At 42.9% G+C, this 23503-nt stretch overlaps 1 protein-coding gene across 1 annotated transcript in view; it reads left to right on the top strand.

Annotated features, from left to right (window-relative positions):
* Positions 1–23503, top strand: part of DCC (DCC netrin 1 receptor) — a 1302851-nt gene that overhangs the window by 1127701 nt on the left and 151647 nt on the right. The window contains exons 16-17 of the mRNA XM_034401555.3: positions 7918–8013; positions 21193–21431. Of these exons, the coding sequence (XP_034257446.1) occupies positions 7918–8013; positions 21193–21431 (335 nt within the window). The remainder of the gene's footprint in view (positions 1–7917; positions 8014–21192; positions 21432–23503) is intronic.

The raw sequence follows: 23503 nt of genomic DNA on the forward strand, positions 1-23503 counted from the left end.
TGTCTAAGGAGATTCCTGGTCATTGAAAAAACACCTTTGGGATATCTCTTCAGTGAAGAAACCCATTGTTATAGCAACTCCAACAAATGGCTATCCAGCCCTTAAATAAAGTTAAGGAAAGTCACCATACTAAGACAGCTGTTCCATTCTTGGATAGCTGTTATTTGTAGGATTTTTTTCCTTGATGTTCAACTAAAATTTACTTCCTTGTATTTTAAACCTATTGTTTTTCATCCTGTCTTGTGGAACAAGAACACTTCTGCCCTTAAGACATTTGAAAACAGCTATCGTGTTTCCCCATGGTCTTCCCTTTTCCAGATTAAACATACTCGGGGTCTCCAGTTATTCCTCTTCTTCTTCACCCAAATTCTACATCATTTTTATTGCTGCCTCTTGTCAATGTTCTGCCTAAAATATGGTGCCCTGAGCTAGATACAAAATCAGGTGTGGTTTGACCAACCCCAAATAGAGTGAAATAACAGAATAACAGAATAAAAGCAGAATATCAGAATAGGAAGGGACCTTGGAGGTCTTCTGTTCCAACCCCTTGCTCAAGCAGGAGACTCTATACCATTTCAGACAAATGGTTGGCCAATCTCTTCTTAAAAACCTCCAGTGATGGAGCACCCACAACTTCTGGAGGTGAGCTGTTCTACTGATTAATTGTTCTCAGCATCAGGAAATTTCTCCTTGATTCTAGGTTGGATCTCTCCTTGATTAGTTTATTAGGTTGATAAGAACAGTGACTTCTTTTGATCTTGGATTTAGTTTGATTCCGTCCATCAATATACCCTGACCCAATATGCCCCCTCTACCTTATATTTATGCCTTTGATTTTTCACTCAGACAGAGGGCTTTCCATTGATTGCTGTTGAAATCCATATTGCTCATTGCTCCAGCTTGTCAAGATCCTCCTGAATCTCAATGCTGTCCTCTAAGTTGTTTTCTATCTCTCCTATCATTGTGTCATTTTGAGATTTGGCAAATTGTATTTTCTGTGATTAATTATCATTCATATAAATATGTTGAGCGCAGGACCTAGAATGGAGCTCTTCAAAGCTTGCTACACCTTGACATGGGAACAATGACATAACTTCTCCTGATGTAGTTGTTCAGCCAGCTCTGTATCTACTTAATGATAGCATAGTTCAGCCTAACTTTTCTCTTTTGTGACATTATTAGACTTCCTTCCTTCCTTCCTTCCTTCCTTCCTTCCTTCCTTCCTTCCTTCCTTCCTTCCTTCCTTCCTTCCTTCCTTCCTTCCTCAAAGCAGGTTATAGAAATGCTTTGATTGATCGGATACAGTGGTGGGTTGCTACTGGTTTGCCCCAGTTCGGGCAATCCGGTAGCAAAGGTAAGTGAAACCCACCCCTGATCGGATAGGACTAGAATTAATATAAATTTCGGCAATGGTTGCTTGCTCTACAAGGTCCTGGTGAGATACTAGTGTCTCCATGTGTATGTGTCTCCGTGGACCCAACCTTAGTTCCCACTGGTTAAAAATTGTAGGGGTTTTTTTGGGGGGGAGGGGGGATTAGAGGTGGAATTCAGCCAGTTCAGACTGGTTCGCCCAAACCGGTAATGGAAATTGTGGGTGCCCCCCCTTCCGCCCCAACTCTATGCCATCCTATTTAGGCATGTTTTTGAGGCTGGGCACATGCGCAGAAGGCACGTGATTGAGCTAAGCGCATCCACTGGAGGCTGTGCACATGCACTCACATTTGCGAACCAATAGGGAAAGTAAGTGAATACCACCCCTGGGGAAGATGCCTTAAACTTAAACTTCACAGAAGTCTTAGGTGAGAGAAAGATGCCTTAAGCTTCTCAGAGATCTAAAGTCCTTCTAGTAGGTCTGGACAAAGCAATACAATTTGCTTCACTGAAGCAGTTTGGACTGCAGAAATGAGCCGATTTGCTTCACCAAAGGAAAAAGGCCTCCTACTTTCCTAATTGAAACAATTCAAGCAGTGGTGGGTTCCTCCTGATTCGGTCCGGTTCGGCCGAGCCGGTAGCGGTGACAATATGACGTCACCGAACCGGTTCTCCCACCCCACCCCCCACCCACGTTATTCTTACCTTTTATTTGGTCCCACCCCCAATCTATTGCTGCTTCCTGAGTCCCAGCTGATGACTAGAGGGGAAAAAACTGTTTAAACTCTTGCCGCGGGGCTTCAAAGGGCCGTCCTACAGCTGATCAGTGTTAAAAGCAAGCAAATGAGTCGGGTCGTAAGTGCGAGGACTGGTCGTAAGTGCGAGGACCTTCCAGAAATGACTCTGACCAGCTAGCCACGCCCACCTAGTCACATGACCTCCAAGCCACACCCACACCCACAAAGTAAGCCACACCCGCAGAACCGGTAGTAAAAAAATTTAGAACCCACCCCTGAACTCAAGTCATCTTAGACTCTTCAGGCCAATGCTGCAGGAGGGGTTGACTTCCAGCTTTCAACCCAAACACTGACCAAATTGTTTCAGGATTGGGGGGGGGGCTTCTTGAATTGCATGAAATATGCATCCCTTTTTTTCTAGTTTGGTATAGGTAGCACTCATCAAATCCTCTGGCCACAGTGAAGTCATAACTTGCCCTAAACTGAACCACCTGAAATGAGTAATATGGAGTACCAAAGTTACATGGAGCCCCAGTTCCCTATTATTGTTCTTTCTAATGTTCCTTTCTCTTTTACTTTGCTCTTGATACCGTGTTTTACTCTGTCTCCTTTTTCCAAATAACATTGCAGACCGCTAGCGATAGGAGAAATTGCTCTTGCCAAGGATCTTAATGATGTTTTTACAAAAGTCTTTTGAAGGCCATACAAGCTGAAGCCAAGGGCCAAAATGGCCCTAGGATTGCATGCAGCACCTGCTGTAGGTCTCAGGTTTAATTTTTGCCATTTTGGCAGTTTTGACAAAGAAAAACTCTACTTGAATTCTACAACTGCCAATCATTGCGACCAGGATTGGGCTAGGGGCTCCAGTGGTTTGACATATACAAGGTCACTTTCCATTGTCCATCACCCTTCCTTAATTGGAAATGTGCTGTTAAAATTTCATTCCTAGTATGAAAGCAAAAGATTTAGCCCCCTCCATGAAGATTGGTTGTGTAACACCAAAAAAAATGTTGAATTATTAATTTCAAAGCCAGACAGATTTAAGATTTTTAACTCCCCATCAGCTGAAATGTGAGGTCTGATTTGAAATCGATAGTTCAGACAACTCTCAATAAGTAGCATGGACATGAAGAAAACTGGTAGCTAAGAAAATGAAGAATTTGATTAGGCTTCTAGCTTATGTCCAACCCAATAACACTAAGCTAGTAGATTTCTTCTTTATGGATCAGGGTCAGCATTATCTGGATAAAGAAAAAAAGGAGGATTTGTTTACAAAGATTTGGCAATAATGCATAAATATTTTGTTCTTGGTTGTTCTCAGCTAGTTTTTCTTCAAAACTCTTCTATATTTCTAACATCCCTCCTTCCTTCCTTCCTTCCTTCCTTCCTTCCTTCCTTCCTTCCTTCCTTCCTTCCTTCCTTCCTTCCTTCCTTCCTTCCTTCCTTCCTCAAAGCAGGTTATAGAAATGCTTTAACTGATTGGATAGGACTAGAATTAATACATCCTTGGTAGTACAGTGGTTTAATGCACCCTGTTATTAACACAGCTGCCTGCAATTTCTGCAGTTTCGAATCTTACCAGGCTCAAGGTTGACTCAGCCTTCCATCCTTTCTAAGGTAGGTTAAATGAGGACCCAGTTTGTGGGGGCAATAAGCTGACTTTGTATAAAATATACAAAAGTATGAAGGCTATTGCTTAACGCATTGTAAGCCTCCCTGAGTCTCCAGAGAAGGGCGGCATATAAATCAAACTAAAAAAATAAAATAAAATACAAAATTCAGCTCTACAAGGTCCTGGTGAGATACTAGTCTCTTCCTGGTGGGACCGGAAGTTGGCAAACAGGCCATTTCCAGCCTCCGGAAGGCCTCCGGGGGGGGGAGGCTGTTTTTGCCCTCCCCAGACTCCTAGAAAGGCTATGGAGCCGGGGGACAGCAAAAAATGGGCCTTCCCACCCACCCCCCCGAGGCCCTCTGAAGGCAAGAAACAGCCTGTTTCCTTACTTCTGGTGGGCCCAGAAGGCCCGAAAATCAGCTGGCCAGAGCGCGCATGCGCGCTGGAGCTGAGCTCACGTGCCCACCATTATGGCTACGTGTGCCACCTATGGCACACATGCCATAGGTTCGCCATCACGGAGCCAGTCTGTCTCAGTCAGCCTTAGAAAGGATGCAATGGCAAAACACTTTTGAAAATGTTGCCAACAAAACTTCAGGATCTTATCCATATAGCTGCCAGAAGTCAAAACTTAACTTGAAGGAGATTATATACATATACATACATGTATGTTTATATGTATGTATGTATCTTTATGTGCTGTATATACTGTACACTGTGTGCCTATAAGTGTATTTGTGTGTGTGTGTGTGTGTGAGATACAAACATTGCTAATATGTTACTTTTATATTATTACCAAAGTTAAGTGCTTTAAAACATTCATTATACCATTTCAAGAAAGCATTTTGTGTAATTATTTTGTTGCAATAGTAACTGAAGTGATTATTTATAGTTAGGTTATACTTGAGTTGTTTTTTTCTTTCTTGCCACATGATGAAACTTTATAAAATGTAGTTTTAAGAATGTCTATAGCAGCGAAGAGAAATGCTGAGTCCATTTAGTTGAGAATTGGAAAACTTGATTTCTAAATATAGATATGTATCTTTAATGATATTTTTTTCATAAGGAGAATACATTTCTTCTGCATGTGGTGGTGAAATGCATAGCTCCTCTAATCAAGTCAAGCAAATCCACTTTATTTTACCAACTGAGCAGCTGAGAAACTCTCAGCAGTAACAAGATGGATTTCTTTTTAATGAATATTTTGAGTAGGTCTCCTATCACCAAGAAACCGGCAGGGGTGATTATTCAATAGCCAGGCATAGCAATGAGCAACAGTTTAAGATGTGTGCTGTTCCAGTGATGTATCCCATGTGTGATGGCAAGTTGCATCTCAGAAAGTGGTCACAAGGTAGATGGTTGAGTTGCTCATTGCTTTTCCCAGCCAAATGTACAGTATATATCTATTCACGATGGTCACCTTACAGTTTGCAGCCAAATTATAATTGCTAATGTGCCAGAACAAGAAAGTTGTTATATATATAATATAATATAATTTCATTTAAATAATTGTTTGATTTAAACATAGCTTTAATGACATAGCTTTCACAGCCCGTCTTTTTGTTGTTGTTGTTGTTACTGCTGCTGTTGTCCTTGACTGCCTCTTTTTTGAAACACAACTGCTTCCATAAGGACAAATATTGGTCTTAATTTAAAAAACGTTGTTGTTGTTTTGAAAAAAAATGTATTTTTTTTTATTTTTAAACAAACATACATAAAAACATAAAACCATCTTCAATTACGCACAGTGTGTCGGCTGGTTACAAGTCCTTTGTGCATCTTCACCATATTCATAGCTTACAATTTACCTAAATTCTCATATTATCAATTTAATATATATATCTATGTATTATTGTCCTCATTAATCATTTATTTAACTATAACTATTCTTCCCTCATTTTATACAAAACATTCTAAAATTTGAGTTAATTTATGTTATAACATTCATTTCATCATCTTAAATCGATCCAATAATAATACATCTTTATGTTATATTTTATATAATTCTACAATTCTTGTATTATAAAGATCTCTATCATATTTCATTTCCATATTTTTTTATCTAATCATTTTAAAAAACATTGTTGATGAAGGCAGTGGTGGGTTTCAAAATTTTTTACTACCGCTTCGGTGGGCGTGGCTTGGAGGGGACATGGCTTGGGGCCGTGGCAGGGGAAGGATACTGTAAAATCTCTATTCCCTTCCCACTCCAGGGGAGGATTACTGCAAAATCTCCATTTCTTCCTGATCAGCTGGGACCTAGGGGGCAGAGAATAGATGGAGGTGGGGACAGTCAGAATTTTTACTACCGGTTCTCTGAACTACTCAAAATTTCTGCTACCGATTCTCCAGAACTGGTCAGAACCTGCTGAAACCCACCTCTGATGGAGGGGCATATCTGTAGCTCAGGGTTGAAATGAGAGGTCCTTAGTACTCCCTGAGTTTGGTTGTTTTCTTGCAGATGTTTCATTAGACAAACTAGGTAACATCATCAGTGCTAAACTAGCTCTTTACCTAATCTGACAATGAAATGTCCGTAGGAAAACAACCAGGTTCAGAGAGCATGTTCTGTCCCACTTCCTCACACAGGCAAACGTAATACCAAGCACCCCTGCCAATATTTTATTAGGTAAACAGATTGGCAGACCAAGGTTTTGGCAGCAAACTGCCAAACTTTATGGGAGTTTTCACTCCCATAAAGCAGAAGAGGACTTATCTTCAGTCCGTTCCAGGAGCAACAAATTATCCACGAGACAAGAGTTTAGTCAATGTTCAGTCCAAAATATATCCAAGCCGAATTTCAGAGATCACGATGTGACTTTCAGGGTTTAACTTTGTCTGTCACAAAGCCTGAAGAGCAATCCCACCCACTTTTATTCCTGGTGGGGCGTGGCTCCGTGACTCAGTTCAATCTCTGGCCCTGTCACGCCTCTTCCGTTGCTGCTCATGCTTCTCCCTCCAACGCTGCCTGGGATCAAGCCAGGATTCATCATCCTCGCTCCCTATCAATTGGTGCTCCGATATGCCTTCCTCCTGGCACATCCCAGGCTGTTCCTCCTGGCCTTCGGATGGAACCTGAGGCATTGCCAGAAAGGAGGGTCCTGGAGAGGGAGGCCTGGTCAGTTCCTCCCCATCACCTTCTGAGTCTTCTTCCTCTGTTAGGACAGGCTCGGGAGTCGGGGTCACAACAGAACACTAAGGGCCTCGTCACTAAAAAAAACCCTATATGTATTCTTGCCAGGATTCATAAGGAAGGGGTCAATGATAAAAACAGAAAAGGGGAAAATGAAATGAGAGAACTGCGTGATGACCTTTAACATTCTCTGGTGAAATCTTCAGAATTCTCACTGTGTCTAGATGAGGCTACTTTTCTCATGAAAGTTGTAACAGGTAAAGTTATGAACTTAAACACCTTATGATCTACCGAGTAAACTACAATCGATCAAATATGGTCAGGGGTTGAATAAAATGGGCAGAAAAAAATTTAATTTCCTACTATTTCCTGTGGCTCAGCAGTTATTTATTGCTCCTCCAAATGAACCTGGGAAGAAATGAACAATTTTATTTCATCTTTTATTTTTCCTTAATAGGACTGGGGATATGATTGAAAATTGGTTTTGAACATTGGATATGTACATGAGTGAGAAATGTATGGATCATTCTGAGCTTTTCTTAAGATTTCATTTTCTTCTGACATGCAGTCAATTTTTTATTTACTTGCTTATTTATTTGCTGATTGATTGATTGATTGATTGATTTGTTTATTTGCTTATTTCTTTATTTCATTAGATTTTAGATGCCCTCCAACGCAATATGCAAAGAACAACAATGTAGAACATAATACATACAGCATAATATCAGTAATCATAATCAGTGCATGGTGAAAAATGTACCCTAGTTTCTAATCCCTTAAAACAGTTTCATGCTTGGAGAGCTTCTCTATCCAGATTCCCAAAGCTGAGCCTTTTCTTAATTCACAGACCATAACATAAGGTGGCTTAATCAAAGGCTCCTCGAAAAAGCCAAGATCCAGCTTGATCAATATAATACTTAAATACATTTGTATCGCTCATTTGAATGAATCAAGGAGAATCATGTTAAGTATGCATATTTGATTTGGCAAGCAGGTTTATGATGGTTGCCCAAATCATCTTCACATTGTTAACTCTGATGATATTATATTTGCTTCATTTACAGAACCAAGTTCCCATTATGTCATATCTCTGAAAGCATTTAACAATGCTGGGGAAGGAGTGCCTCTTTATGAGAGTGCCACCACCAGATCACTGACAGGTGAGTTAGAAGGGGTTGCTATCTTTATTTACCCACCCTCTCTCTTATAGCAACACATACGGTTGGATAAAGTAAGTATATTTCTTTTAATGGTGATGATATCATCCCACGTGCTGGGATAGGGATGGTACAAGTCTGGAAGATCAGTCTCAGAAACGTTATAGTTGACTCGAAAACTGCAAGTGAAGGAAGAAGTTTATCTCACTAAAACTATGGTGACAGCATGTTGAGACTTTAGAAAGAGTGCAGAGCTGATTAGGGGACTGAAGGCTAAAACATATGAGGAACGGTTGCAGGAACTGGGTATGTCTAGTCTAGTGAAAAGAAGGACTAGGGATGAAATGACAGCAGTGTTCCAATATTTGAGGGGCTTCCACAAAGAATAAGGGGTCAACCTATCCTCCAAAACACCTGAAGGCAGGACAAGAAGCAATGGATGGAAATTAATCAAGCAGAGAACCAACCTAGAACTAAGGAGAAATTTCCTAACAGTGAGAACAATAAACCAGTGTAATGACTTGCCTCCAGAATTGTGGATGCTCCAACACTAAGAAGAGAAGCATTTGACTGAAATAGTATAGAGTTTCCTGCTTGAACAGGGAGTTGAGCTAGAAGGCCTCCAAGATCTCTTCTAACTCTGTTATTCTGTTAGCAGAGCTGTTGTGCCTGAGATGACTTTTTCACACATTCTCATCACAGAACATTGAAAACCAAACACGGACATCACATGTATAAGGCACTAAGCTAGTGTTGCTTAACCTTAATTTATTGAATTAAGATAAACCACAGTTGTCTAGGCTCACACAAGTCAAAACTAAGGGAACGCACATCATCACTTAAAACTGATGTGTGAAATCTGGCTACCGTATATCATGTGTCTTTGTGACAGGAAATAGTGCTGTCTAGTTTAAGTATCAGGTCTGTTACAGGCATACTCTACAATCTTTTGATGCTGAATTCAGTGATGCTGAAAACAGTTTAAAAGGCAAGATTCGGCATGTTGTTACCCTTTCTTTATCTCCTCTTTCAAAATTTCCTAAAGCTTTACGAAATTACAGATAACTAACTATAGGAGGTCCTCGATTTATGACCACATTGGGACCAGAATTTCTGTCACTAAGAAAGGTGATTGTTAAGTGGGTCATGCTTGATTTTATGACATTTTTTTAGCCAAGATTGTTAATTGCAAATCACAGCAGTTGGTAAGTGAAACATGCAGTCATTAAGCAAATCCAGCTTTCCCCATTGACTTGTTGGAATCTGGCTGGAAATAGCAATCATGTGTCCCTGTATCACTGAAACCATTGCCAAACAACCAAATTTTGACCATGTGTCCATGGGAATGCTGCAATAATTTTAAGCGTGACTAGATAAATAACAATTTTAATAAATTTAAAAATTGTTAAAAATGTAAAATTATTTAATAAATAATTTTAAGCCTGACTAGGTGGCTCAGTGGCTAAGACACTGAGCTTGTCGATCAGAGAGGTTGGCAGTTTGGCAGTTCGAATCCCTAGTACAGGTCTCCTGCATGAGCAGGGGGTTGGACTAAATGACCTCCAAGGTCCCTTCCAACTCTGTTACTGTTTAAAAAAAAAACTATTAAGCATGAGGACTGGTCATAAGTCTCTTTCTTCAGTAACATTGTAACTTTGAATGATTGCTAAAGGAATGGTTGTATATTGAGGACTACCTGTAGTTAGTCTGTACTTTCACAATCACAGGAATTCAGCCATCCCATCTCTTTCCTACTGTATCTCTTTCTCATGGTAGAATGAAAATCCTATTATCTTTCCCTGAATCAAATTTTCCCTTTGGTTGCCAGTGGGATACTCCTGAAGAAGCCAGATTTTGGCAATTGGGCTGGAAGTTCACAAAAGAGTCCATGTACCACCCATTTCACCTTTGCCCCTTCTTCATATACTTGTCTGTGCTACTGTAGAAAGAACTCAATACATCATATAAAGTTTCTTCTATGTCTTTAAAAAAATATTTGGATCCATTATGCCTTTAAAAATGTTGTTGTTGTTGTTAGTTGCGAAGTCATGTCTGACCAATCACGACCCCATGGACAACGTTCCTCCAGGCCTTCCTGTCCTCTACCATCCTCTGGAGTCCATTTAAGCTCATGCCTGCTGCTTCAGAGACTCCATCCAGCTACCTCGTTCTCTGTCGTCCCCTTCTTCTTTTGCCCTCAATCCTTCTCAGCATTAGGCTCTTCTCCAGTGAGTCCTTACTTCTCATTAGGTGACCAAAGTATTTGAGTTTCATTTTAAAAATGTAGAAACCTTTCATTTATGGTACGCCAGAATAACAGAATAATAGCATTGGAAGCAGGAAATCCTGCACCACTTCAGACAAATGGTTGTCCAATCCCTTCTTTAAAAACCTACAGTGTTGAAGCATTCAGAACTTCTCAAGGAAAGTCGTTCCACTAATTAATTGTTCTCACTGTCAGGAAATTTCTCCTTAGATCCAGGTTGGTTCTCTACTTGATTAGTTTCCATTCCATTCATGGCTTCTTGTTCTGACCCCTCTTCTTTGGGGCAACCAATATACTTAGTATTTTGTGGCATGCCAATGTACTCTCATCCCACACTTATTAGAAGAATAATGTGAGGAATCAATAATGTTTTCCCACTGTACACATTCTCCTAATGAAAATATGGAGATTAATTAATAGTAATATCATATTGCAAGTTACCAGAACGGTATGGGAGTTCCTTGCCTCATAGCTCAGTATTCTCAGCTCTGCAAAAAGGAATAATGATGGCTGAACCATTTACACAACACTTTCCCACACCAGAATGTGAAATTACTACTTCTCGGTTTGAAAGCGCTGTGTCATTCACGCATTCAGCCAATGAGCTCCCTCATTAGAGGTGCTACGGCAATTACACAGAGTCCATCCATATGGAAGCAGCTCTGTTAATATGTGAATTAATTATCCTTCTGTTTGGAAATGAAAAACCTGACCTATCCACCCTGAACATGCAGCAGAGTCCATAACAGCCCCCTTTTTTGATAAATTTGACTACCTGCTAAAATGAGTCAATTGTGCCTTTGTCAAGATTCAGCTGGAAAGACTACTGATGGAGCAAAATTAAATGATTATGCTGCGAACGAACATATTATATTTTCACTGGTGGCTTTAACTCCACACAGGCCTTATGATAATGGTCTCTGCTCCAGCCATTTTACATTTCAAAATACCAAATTTAAGCATAATTTGAGGAACTGTAATGCCAGTATACCCCAAAAGGGAGAGAGGAGGAGAAGGAGGGAGCTTCTTAACATTTATTATTTTGCTAAACTGAAGTTAATTAGCTCTAGACAGCCGAAGCAGAGATGTCAGCCAGAGTAAGAAAGTGAGGTCTCATTCAGAGATTGGGGCCTCCGTGGTAATGCAAGATACTACAGTTTCCAGCACCATTCACATCTTCTCTCCTGACTCATCTTCCATTCAAGCGCAATGCTTGTGTGTTCCCAGTGGTCCAAGTTTTGTAAAGTTAGAATAGGAACATTAAGATGCAATGATGAATAATGGAAAGTAGAATTCAGGAAGGAGCAATAACTCAGGGAATAGAGGTGGACGTTGACTTACAACCATTCATTTAGCATTTACCATTTAGAGTCCCATCCCATTCATGTCTAACAGATTAACAGAGTTGGAAGGGACCTTGTAGGTCATCTAGTCCAATCCTCCATCCAAGCAGGAGACTCTACACTATTTCTGACAGATGGTAGTCCAGTCTCTTATTGAAAGCCTCCAGTGATGAAGTACCCACAACTTCCGAAAGCAACTTCTGTTCCACAGGTTAATTGTTCTCACTGTCAGAAAATTCCTCCTTATTTTTAGGTTGAATCTCTTCTTGATCAGTTTCCATCCATTATTCCTTGTCTGGGTGCCTTGGAAAATAGCTTGAGCCCTTCCTCCCTGTGGCAGCCCCTTAAATATTGGAACACTGCTGTCATGTCTCCCCGGTCCTTCTCCTCACTAGCCATGCCAAGTTCCTGTAACAGTTCTTCATATGTTTTAGCCTCCAGTTGCCTAATCATTTCTGGGAGTGGTTACAAATGGGAGTACAGCCCATGGTATGGTCAACCTTGGCTTAAAAACATTGGAAGCCTTACAAAAGCATCCAGCTCGAAAGCACCAAGGTACTTCCAGGTTGAAACAATTAGCCAGTGACATCACTGTTGCCCAGGGGGCAGCTGGTTGGGGGCTCCTTTCATGTCCCCCATTAATGTGCCCACTGAAGTGATACCCATCTATCTACTTGAGATTGCTCACATTTGAACTGCTAGGCTGTCAGGAGCTAGAGCAAATGATGGGAACTCACCCCACCACACAGCAGTACTCTGGTCTCGAACGCAGGCTGATTGCTGATTGTCAACCCAGCATCCTAACCGTGTGAGCCACCATGTTCCTTCCATCTGAAGTTATAATAACACTGGGGGGGGGAGTGATTTAGAACAGGTCTTTGCACTTTAAAGTAGTCCCCATAGTTACATGATCAAAATTTGGGGACTTTGCAACTAGCATGTATTGACTGCAGTTGCAGCATCCTGGGTTCATGTGATCACCATTTGCAACCTTTCCAGGCAATGTCTGACAAGCAAAAATCAATGGGGGAGGCTGGATTTTCTTAACAACCGCATGATTCACTTAATAACTGCAGTGATTCATTTACCAACTTTGGCAAAAAAAAAAAAAAGGTTGTAAAGTCAGAGATGATTCAACTTAAAAACTGCCTTGCTTAGCAACAGAAATTCTAGTCCCAATTATAATTGTAAGTCGAAGGCTCCCTTTGTTTCTACCTGGAAATCGCTTCTGGACTTTGTGTTTGAGGTAGAAAAAAAATGAAGCTTTGATTTTGGGCTTTACCGATTAGATAGATATGGTGTTACGGACATGACTAGTTTAAACCAGAGGTCGCCAACCTTTCGGACCTCAGGGACCACTAAGTTCATAATTTTAAATCCTGTGGACCACTAATATGATTTGCCTAATGACCAGCTGGGTGGGCATGGCTAGGTGGTCATGTGACTGGGAGGGCATGGCCAACTCCTCGCCTCCCCACCTGGGCTTCTTAGGGCGCCAACAGGAAGCAGTTGTTGGAGCTAAGCAGCCACCACAAGAAAGAATTGGCAAAACAGCTTAGTTCAAATTGGATCTGACCAAGAAGGAGGCTTAGGAGAAGCACCTCACTGAGGACTCGGAGCATAGGCTTTCCAAATAGAGAGAAGACCTGTGGGAGTGCAAGGCCAGGTACCAGTGCCTGGAGGCTCAGTGGGCTGAGATGGTCAGCCAGTTCCAGGCCATGATGCAGTCCCACTGGAACAAGGTCCTCCAGCTCTTCACCACCAGTGGCACTTCCCTCCAGCCTTCGTCCAAAGCCCCATACCAGGAGGCTGAAGCAGACCCCAAGTCAGAATTTCTGCCCTCCTCCGACCCACACAAAAGGACCTCAAAAGGGGAGACTCTGCAGCAACACAAAAGTCCATTGCACGCATCCGTCCCAGGGGCCGTAGCTTGAGGACCTCTGATTTAGTGCAATATTAAAAATGCAAATAATTTTTTTTGCGGACCACCAAAATTTTCTCGTGGACCACCAGTGGTCCACGGACCACCAGTTGGTGATCACTGGTTTAAACTACTATGTAAAACTAAAAAGTTGTGGTTTGATGCTATTACCCTACTCTACTGCACCAAAGGGAGTCGGAAGTCAATGCCTTTCCTTTCTTCCCCCCCCCCTTTTTTCCCCACACTTTTCCCTTCCCCTTCCCCTTTCTTATTTCTCCTTCTTTTGGCTTTTGTATTTTTTTCTATGTTATATCATAAATTAATAAAATTATTAGTAAAAAAAATAAATATGAACCAGTTGCCAAGCAAAAACAAGAAAGGAAGAAATTGTAGTCTCAATTATAGTCGTAAGTCGAGGGGTCCCTGTATGTGTTTCCTGCAGGAAGCCCCAGTTTCACAGCCTTCCATCAATATCTTGAAAATAACCATGGCCGAGAATTATTACTTGGAAGGGATACTGCTGAGCCAAAAAGATTAGTAGCCCAACTCACTAAAAGTGGTTTTATATTGTCACTTGGGCATCAGTGTTTTAAATCGTTTTCCATAAGTACAGGTTACTGTAAGATGGAAAAGTTTCACAGGAAGATAAATGTGACATTCTTGCAGTACATTAATGATAGGTTATAACTCTTGGATCTGCAACGTCAAGATGAGACCATGTTAAAAAGAGAAAGTATGAAGGTAGAGTTTCATAAATACTTTTAATAAAATGGTACTGTGTACCAGGAATACTCAATATAGCTTGTCTCTTGCCAAAAAAAAAAAAAATCTTACTAGAGATTTTTACTTACTTATCCTTCTCTCCCTCTGCCTTGCCCCACAGAAGCCTCCCCTATCCTATCCCCTTCTCTCCCTGAGCCTTGCCCCACAAAAGCCTCCCCTGTCCTATCCCCTTCTCTCCCTCAGCCTTGCCCCACAGAAGCCTCCCCTGTCCTATCCCCTTCTCTCCCTCAGTCTTGCCCCACAAAAGCCTCCCCTATCCTATCCCCTTCTCTCCCTCTGCCTTGCCCCACAAAAGCCTCCCCTGTCCTATCCCCTTCTCTCCCTCAGCCTTGCCCCACAGAAGCCTCCCCTGTCCTATCCCCTTCTCTCCCTCTGCCTTGCCCCACAAAAGCCTCCCCTGTCCTATCCCCTTCTCTCCCTCAGCCTTGCCCCACAAAAGCCTCCCCTGTCCTATCCCCTTCTCTCCCTCAGCCTTGCCCCACAAAAGCCTCCCCTATCCTATCCCCTTCTCTCCCTCTGCCTTGCCCCACAAAAGCCTCCCCTGTCCTATCCCCTTCTCTCCCTCAGCCTTGCCCCACAAAAGCCTACCCTGTCCTATCCCCTTCTCTCCCTCAGTCTTGCCCCACAGAAGCCTCCCCTATCCTATCCCCTTCTCTCCCTCAGCCTTGCCCCACAAAAGCCTCCCCTGTCCTATCCCCTTCTCTCCCTCAGCCTTGCCCCACAGAAGCCTCCCCTATCCTATCCCCTTCTCTCCCTCAGCCTTGCCCCACAGAAGCCTCCCCTATCCTATCCCCTTCTCTCCCTCAGCCTTGCCCCACAAAAGCCTCCCCTGTCCTATCCCCTTCTCTCCCTCAGCCTTGCCCCACAAAAGCCTCCCCTGTCCTATCCCCTTCTCTCCCTCAGCCTTGCCCCACAGAAGCCTCCCCTATCCTATCCCCTTCTCTCCCTCAGCCTTGCCCCACAAAAGCCTCCCCTGTCCTATCCCCTTCTCTCCCTCAGTCTTGCCCCACAGAAGCCTCCCCTATCCTATCCCCTTCTCTCCCTCAGCCTTGCCCCACAAAAGCCTCCCCTGTCCTATCCCCTTCTCTCCCTCAGTCTTGCCCCACAGAAGCCTCCCCTATCCTATCCCCTTCTCTCCCTCAGCCTTGCCCCACAAAAGCCTCCCCTGTCCTATCCCCTTCTCTCCCTCAGCCTTGCCCCACAGAAGCCTCCCCTATCCTATCCCCTTCTCTCCCTCAGCCTTGCCCCACAAAAGCCTCCCCTGTCCTATCCCCTTCTCTCCCTCAGTCTTGCCCCACAGAAGCCTCCCCTATCCTATCCCCTTCTCTCCCTCAGCCTTGCCCCACAAAAGCCTCCCCTATCCTATCCCCTTCCCTCCCTCAGCCTTGCCCCACAGAAGCCTCCCCTGTCCTATCCCCTTCTCTCCCTCAGCCTTGCCCCACAGAAGCCTCCCCTATCCTATCCCCTTCTCTCCCTCAGCCTTGCCCCACAAAAGCCTCCCCTGTCCTATCCCCTTCTCTCCCTCAGTCTTGCCCCACAGAAGCCTCCCCTATCCTATCCCCTTCTCTCCCTCAGCCTTGCCCCACAAAAGCCTCCCCTGTCCTATCCCCTTCTCTCCCTCAGTCTTGCCCCACAGAAGCCTCCCCTATCCTATCCCCTTCTCTCCCTCAGCCTTGCCCCACAAAAGCCTCCCCTGTCCTATCCCCTTCTCTCCCTCAGCCTTGCCCCACAGAAGCCTCCCCTATCCTATCCCCTTCTCTCCCTCAGCCTTGCCCCACAAAAGCCTCCCCTGTCCTATCCCCTTCTCTCCCTCAGTCTTGCCCCACAGAAGCCTCCCCTATCCTATCCCCTTCTCTCCCTCAGCCTTGCCCCACAAAAGCCTACCCTATCCTATCCCCTTCTCTCCCTCAGCCTTGCCCCACAAAAGCCTCCCCTATCCTATCCCCTTCTCTCCCTCTGCCTTGCCCCACAGAAGCCTCCCCTATCCTATCCCCTTCTCTCCCTCTGCCTTGCCCCACAGAAGCCTCCCCTATCCTATCCCCTTCTCTCCCTCAGCCTTGCCCCACAGAAGCCTCCCCTATCCTATCCCCTTCTCTCCCTCAGCCTTGCCCCACAGAAGCCTCCCCTATCCTATCCCCTTCTCTCCCTCAGCCTTGCCCCACAGAAGCCTCCCCTATCCTATCCCCTTCTCTCCCTCAGCCTTGCCCCACAGAAGCCTCCCCTATCCTATCCCCTTCCCTCCCTCAGCCTTGCCCCACAGAAGCCTCCCCTATCCTATCCCCTTCCCTCCCTCAGCTTTGAGGAAAATGCTTTTTCTCATTTTTCTTGGAATAATGCTAACCCGTCTTAAGGGGTGTTATAAGTTATGTTAAGACAGTAGAAGAGAAGTTGCCTGAACAATGAACAACACGATTCATATTCTTAATATAGTACAATATTACCTTTTATTCCGCTGCTGCAAAATGTACCATCTAATCATTCTCTTCTCCTGGTGCATAACCCTACCTCTTTAAAACATTTGTGTAGGAAGAAGGTTAAGTCACGGAGAGCAAGAGTGAAAAATAGAAATAGTTACAAACCACATTTGTTCACAAGAAATAAGCGAAGCAAACTACAGCAGGCTCACTCCAGGTAGCTAATAATTCTAGAATTTTGTGAAATATTTCCATTTAAAAAAAAACACCATACACTCTTGAAAAAACAACAAAGAAAGAAGAAAGAACATTTTATCTCAGTCTCCCAAATACTCTTCATATGTTCCTGGTTCTTCTTTGTCTTTTGAAGTCTTTACAAGGATACATTTATCTGAAATTGTGAGATTACTTTTCCCTTTTTAAAAATGTTTTAAAATATGCTACCTCCCCAGCTGGGTGTCTAACAAGTAGATGATTTTATGGAACTCAAAGGAAAAGCTCTCTAAACTATCAAACCAATCCATCCTTTAGGGTTTCATGGACCAGATAACACTTTCTCTGGAACTTGCTTCTCCTTTGCAAGTGTTGATTTAACTGAGAACTTGCCCCTTTAGAAATAGCTTATGAAGAAAATCAGAGATACAGGTAGTCCTCAACTTACGACAGTTCATTTAACCATGGTTCAAAGTTACTGTTTGATGATGTTGAAAAAAAGTTTACTTACAACACATCCTTGCACTTATGGCTGCCACAGCAACCCAGTGCTCATGTGATCATTATTCAGGAGCTTGGCAACTGGCATGTATTTGTATGACCCAGATTGTCTAGACCAGGGATCAAACTCAAGGCCTGGGGGCCAGATTTGGCCCATGGGGTGCTTAGATCTGGCCGACGGGGCCGCCCTGGAAACAGCGAAGGACCACCTGTGGTGCCTTTGCCAGCAAAAATGGAGCTTGGGAAGGCCGCATGCTCCGTTTTTGCTGGCAGAGGGTTGCAGGAGACTGTCCTAGCTGAAAACAGAGCTCACAAGGGCCATGTGTGGCCCCCTGAGCTCCTTTTTTGCTAGCAGAGGGTTGCAGGAGGCCATTCCAGCTGAAAATGGAGCTCGGGAGCCAGTTTTCACTGGCAGAGCGCTCAGGCCAGCACAGGCACCCCCGATACAACTGACATCAAGCTTGCCACACTCCTCTGACCACCACCACCCCCCGAGGTCAAACACAATCCTGCTGCGTCCCTCAATGAAATTGAGTTTGATACCCCTGGTCTACACAGATGCAAGCTGCAATAAAGTCCTTTGTTGCCATGCTATCCCATGGCAAATGGCCTTACAATGGCCCGTAAAGCTCCATCCCAAACTTTCCCGAAGGCAACCACCCACAGTCAGTGCAACACAGTCCCACAAACTAAAGCTAATAATCACCAGAGGCAATTCAAGTAGTGGGTTTCAATTTCATTTTCTACTGGTTCGCTCGCATGCGCAGAGATGTGCGGGTAGGTGGAGCTTCCCGGTGCCACCGCTACCGGTTTGCCTGATCCACGGCGAACCGGTAGCAACCCACCACTGGGCGATTCACAAGGCAAGGAGGAAGTCTGTAGTCCAGAAACAGGATGCAAGTCCACAAGTCAAGGTCTGTAAGTCATAAACAAGGTTCAAAATCCACAGGGCAAGGTCACGAGTCCTCAAACAAGGTTCAGTACCCAGAGGCAGAAACATGGTCCAAAGCAGAGTTTTTCCAAGGCTGGGGAAGTGTGTGCCAAAGCAAAAGACTTGTTCCTGATGAAGACACCCTCACCTGGCCTCTGATTAAATCAGCTCAAGCCAGGTGTTCCTTGTGAGGAGGGGCAGGGTGGCCTCCTCACCAGCAGCCTTGCAGACCTCCTCTGAGCTTGCCTCCGCTCCACTCTCCGTGCCCTCGGATCAATTGGGGGAGGTAGCTGTTCCTCATCAGAGGGAATCTGCTACTTCTCCTCCCCACTGCCTGTCTGCAGCTGATCCTCCTTTGTGTTTGTGAGGGCAGGCAGCTCCCCGTCTGGTTGACCACCTCCCCCAATGTCGAAGCAGCCTGGGACAGCATCATCCTCAGCCCCTGGACTATCCAAACATTCCAGAGGAGACATGCCATCCCCATGGGATGGCCCTGGTTCCAACTCTTCCTCCTCCAAACCAGGATCTGTTGGGCCATGACAGTATTTATGATGGTCGCAGTATCCATCCAGGGTCATTGACTGCCATTTGCAACCTTCCTGAGACCTTTCAACAAGCAAAATTTTGTTGAAGGAAGTTGGATTCTTTTAGTGGCTGTTGATTCACTGAACTGCAGTGATTTGCTTAACCGATAGCCTCCCACCGACCAGTGCGCTCCCACAGAGAGGGACTCCTCAGGGTGCCGTCAGCCAGGCAATGTCGGCTGGCGACCCCCAGGGGGAGGGCCTTCTCTGTGGCAGCTCCTGCCCTCTGGAACGATTTGCCCCTGGAGATAAGAAGGATATCGGATCTCCGGGTCTTTCGCCGTGGCCTGAAAACTTTTCTTTTCCATCAAGCAGGGCTGGTGTGGAAAACCCCCCCCCCTTTTTTTAGTTTTTTAGCTTTTTAGCTTTTAATCTGTCAATGGGTTTTAATTCGAATTGTTTTAAATTTGGGCCAAAGTATGTAATTCTTTTAATAATTTTAAATTTTGTATTGGTATGTGTTTTAGTTCTGGCTGTGCACCGCCCTGAGTCCACTAGGAGAAGGGCGGTATACAAATTGAATAAAATAAATAAAATAAATAAATAAACAACCACAGCAAAAACGTTCAGTGCCAGATCTTGACTGTAGAAGACACAACATTGAAACTGAGGGAGTTGTATAGAGCTGGTGGTCAGGATTATTTCTGCCAACCATGTGCCCAAAATGAGAATTCAAGGAGGGGAAGGATTTTAAATCTTTCTTGAAAATTGCACTGTTCCTATCTGTCTGAATTCAGTACAGGTGCAAAACGTTTCCCATTAGAATTTCAAATCATTAGATATGGCTTGAATAATATGCGTTGTTACATACAGAAATGGAAAAGGCCTCCAATTTAAACAAATCAAAAGTATTGTAGTTCTGATGAAGACCCACTTGAGTAGAAGGAACACGTCTCTTTCTTTCTCTCCCCCCTGTCTGTGTAACATCTATTGATTGAAACATTTTCAATCCTGACTTTATAAGGCCAACTGAATTTGTCAAGCCACTAAGGCAAAAACAAAAATTGAATGATACACAGAAATAGTTGGGTTGTTTATCCCTCAAGCGCTTGGTCTACAAGATTTTGAACAAAGCAACTAAGCATCATCAACCATAAATCATTTTAGCAGCATCAAATCAGGGAAAATGGACCTTCATTCCAACCAGAGCTGCAACAAAATAGTCCTTCTATAATTTGCATGGTCCTTAAAGGACCAAACATATTCACTGGATCAGAACCCCCCACAGGGACCAGCACTTTCATCAAAGGGATGAAAGCAACATCACACTGTTGCAATGAAAGCCCCCAGTCCTTTTGTATGGCTCTGCAACATTGTGACACACATATGAAAGAGATGGAGCGTGCATACCATTCCTTTCATCCTTTGCCCCTTATTCATCCCATAATGCCCTTGACCAAACATTTTCATTTTAATTTTCTTGCATTTCCCCAAATATTCACATAACTATGATACTGCCTCAACATCCCCTATTGTTTAGTATTACTATGCCATCTTTAAAACTTTGGTTTGCCCACATATATCCTCCTGCTGCTCCCTTTCCTTCTTTCCTTCTTTCTTTCTTTCTTCCCTCCCTCCCTCCCTCCCTCCCTCCCTCCCTTCCACAATTTTATTTACTTTTATCATTTGGTGTGCTATACCAAACCTCTCATTTTTCTTTAAAAATTCTATTTATTTATTAAATTTATATGAATCTATATGAATAAATTGTATTTATATCTATAATACCACTATCTGTAATCTAGCCTGTTCCCACAGAGAATCAGTTGAATTATCACATCCAATTTCTCATAATGGAGTATATTGTATTTATCAGGCTTTCAAGTCAATGCCATGCCTTCTATATATGCAGAGATTTTGAAATTTGTGTATGATTTTCAGGTTTTAGTGTAAATGTGTATACATGTGTTTGAGGCAAGGTAAATGTTGCAAATCCAATAGAACGGCAGGAGGGAAGAAAATTGTGTATTCAGTATGAATTTAATTGTGCCTTTTATCCCAGTGAATTTGATCACCATAATGTGACAATTGTTTCTCCCTGATTGTTCAATTAATGGCTGTTTTTCTCTATTCTTCTCATGTTCTCCTCCCATCATTCTTATTCTCATACATTTAACGCATTGTGATGTGCATCTCACTGGCGGTTGCTTTGTCAATTTATTTGACTATTCCACATCTTTGTTTTTAATTTGTGGTATGCTCATTTTTGGTGGCTTTGTGACCCAGATCCCATTGACCCCTTAGAAGTTGATTTTTATCCTTTGCTTGATGATTTCCCTACCTCAGTCCCAGATATCTCCACCCCCATGCTCCCACCAGTAGGTGTCCAGGCGGTTGCATTAACCCATGATGCTGTGCGGGTCAGCTGGGCAGACAACTCCGTTCCCAAGAACCAGAAAACCACCGAGGTTCGGTTTTACACAGTGCGATGGAGAACCAGCTATTCTACAAATGCTAAGTACAAGGTGAGACCTTGGAAGTCATTGTTTCCTCAACCTTTATCTGGATTTGTTTGAGATGGACAGTTCATCACATATTCCACAATTCCAGAAGCAGAGAATACTGTAATCTAGACCAGGGGTCTCCAACCTTGGCAACTTTAAGACTTGTGGACTTCAACTCCCAGAGTTCCTCAGCCAGCAAAGCTGGCTGAGGAACTCTGGGAATTGAAGTCCACAAGTCTTAAAGTTGCCAAGGTTGGAGACCCCTGATCTAGACCACATGGCTTAGGTCAGTCTGACCTAAGCATAGTACATAAAATTATCTGCCACAATGTTCTTCCTGTCAATGACTACTTCAGCTTCAACCACAACAATACACGAGCAAATAATAGATACAAATTCAAGGGAAACCGTTCCAAACTCGACTGCAGAAAATATGACTTCAGTAACAGAGTGGGCAATGCCTGGAATGCACTACCTGACTCTGTGGTTTCTTCCCCAAACCCCCAAAATTTTAACCTTAAACTGTCTACTGTTGACCTCACCCCATGCCTAAGAGGTCTGTAAGGGGCGTGCATAAGTGCACCAGCATGCCTACCGTCCCTATCCTAATATTCCTTTTTACTTACTCTTTTCATGTATTCCAATTATGTTTATACTTTTACCTGTTATCTTATATATGTTTGACAAATAAACTTATGATATGATTATATGAATATTACAGGAGCCATTAGAGCCATCAATAGTTTAGATAGGAAACCAATAATGGTCTTGCATGAACAAGATGTAAACCATAGAAATATGGGATCCTTGATGCTCTCTGAGCTTGGTGGTTTTCTTGCAGACATTTCCTGACCAAACTAGGTAACATCATCAGTACTACTTTAGTTTCATTACCTAGTTTGATCATGAAACATCTGCAAGAAAACCACCAAACTCAGAAAGCACCCAGGACCCAACAGTTCAACCCTGCACTATAAATATTCTCTTCTATCAATATTGAATCACTGTTAACAATTTGTAAATACATTGACTGTTGGTGATGGATAAATCTGTCAAAATAAATTTTGCTCATATTCTCTTATCTATCCTTTTTCCAAATTAGTGTATAATTTGAAACTGGGAAAATCACAAGCATATCTTTATTTAATATAAATATTTTTGTCCGTGCTTCCCATGATATACACATTTTTTTTTTGCCTTTTCTAGTTTAAACATTTTTTCCCCCAAAACTTCATTTATTCAGGGTGCTGTAAACTGAATTGCAAATTAAGAAAAAAAAATGTGGACATAAATCTATGCTTACTTTATTTTATTGCTGTAGAGTAAGACCAAAGAAATATACGTGTAGAAAAAATATAGTATATAAATAATTCCAGCTCCTGTATAATTTTTGGGAAGTACAACCTGGCTGTATTGCAAGCCAAAGCATTGAGAAGCACATTGCAGTCTCATACAGTCATAATTCTGTGATCGGAAAGAGAAAATAGAAACCAAAAATGCAGCTGTCCTTGCATACTATGTATATTTTTGGCAATTTTCCTTTTCAGCTAATGCCAAGAGTGAGAAATGTGTCTGGCCACAGATGACTGATTTTAGTCATTACTACAGCATTTTATATACTATCTGTCAGTGGTTCAGAAGATAACAAAATTTAGTTCAAAACAAGACGAAAACCTAAAATCAGAAGGAAAAAACGGTCTATCCAAAACCAATCAGTATCTAGGAGTCTCTATTTCAATTTCCTCAATAACATCTCCATCTGCGCATGAATAAAGAGCCATGGTGGCACAGTGGTTAGAATGCAGTTTTGCAGGCTAACTCTGCCCACTGCTAGCAGTTCAATCCTGACAGGCTCAAGGTTGACTCAGTCTTCCATCCTTCTGAGGTTGGTGAAATGCGGGAGACAGACTGTTGTGGGCAATATGCTGACTCTGTAATCTGTTTTGAGAGGGCTATAAAGCACTGTGAAGTAGTATACAACTCTCTACGTGCTATTGCTATTGCTATAAAGATGATTGAGGAAAATCATTATTCTTGACATAGGTGTAAAGGAAGAAGGGGTTTTTCACTTGTTCTTCTCCACCAAAAAGGGA

This window comes from Pantherophis guttatus, chromosome 2, assembly GCF_059756535.1.
Source record: "Pantherophis guttatus breed Tessera chromosome 2, ASM5975653v1, whole genome shotgun sequence".
Taxonomy (NCBI): domain Eukaryota; kingdom Metazoa; phylum Chordata; class Lepidosauria; order Squamata; family Colubridae; genus Pantherophis; species Pantherophis guttatus.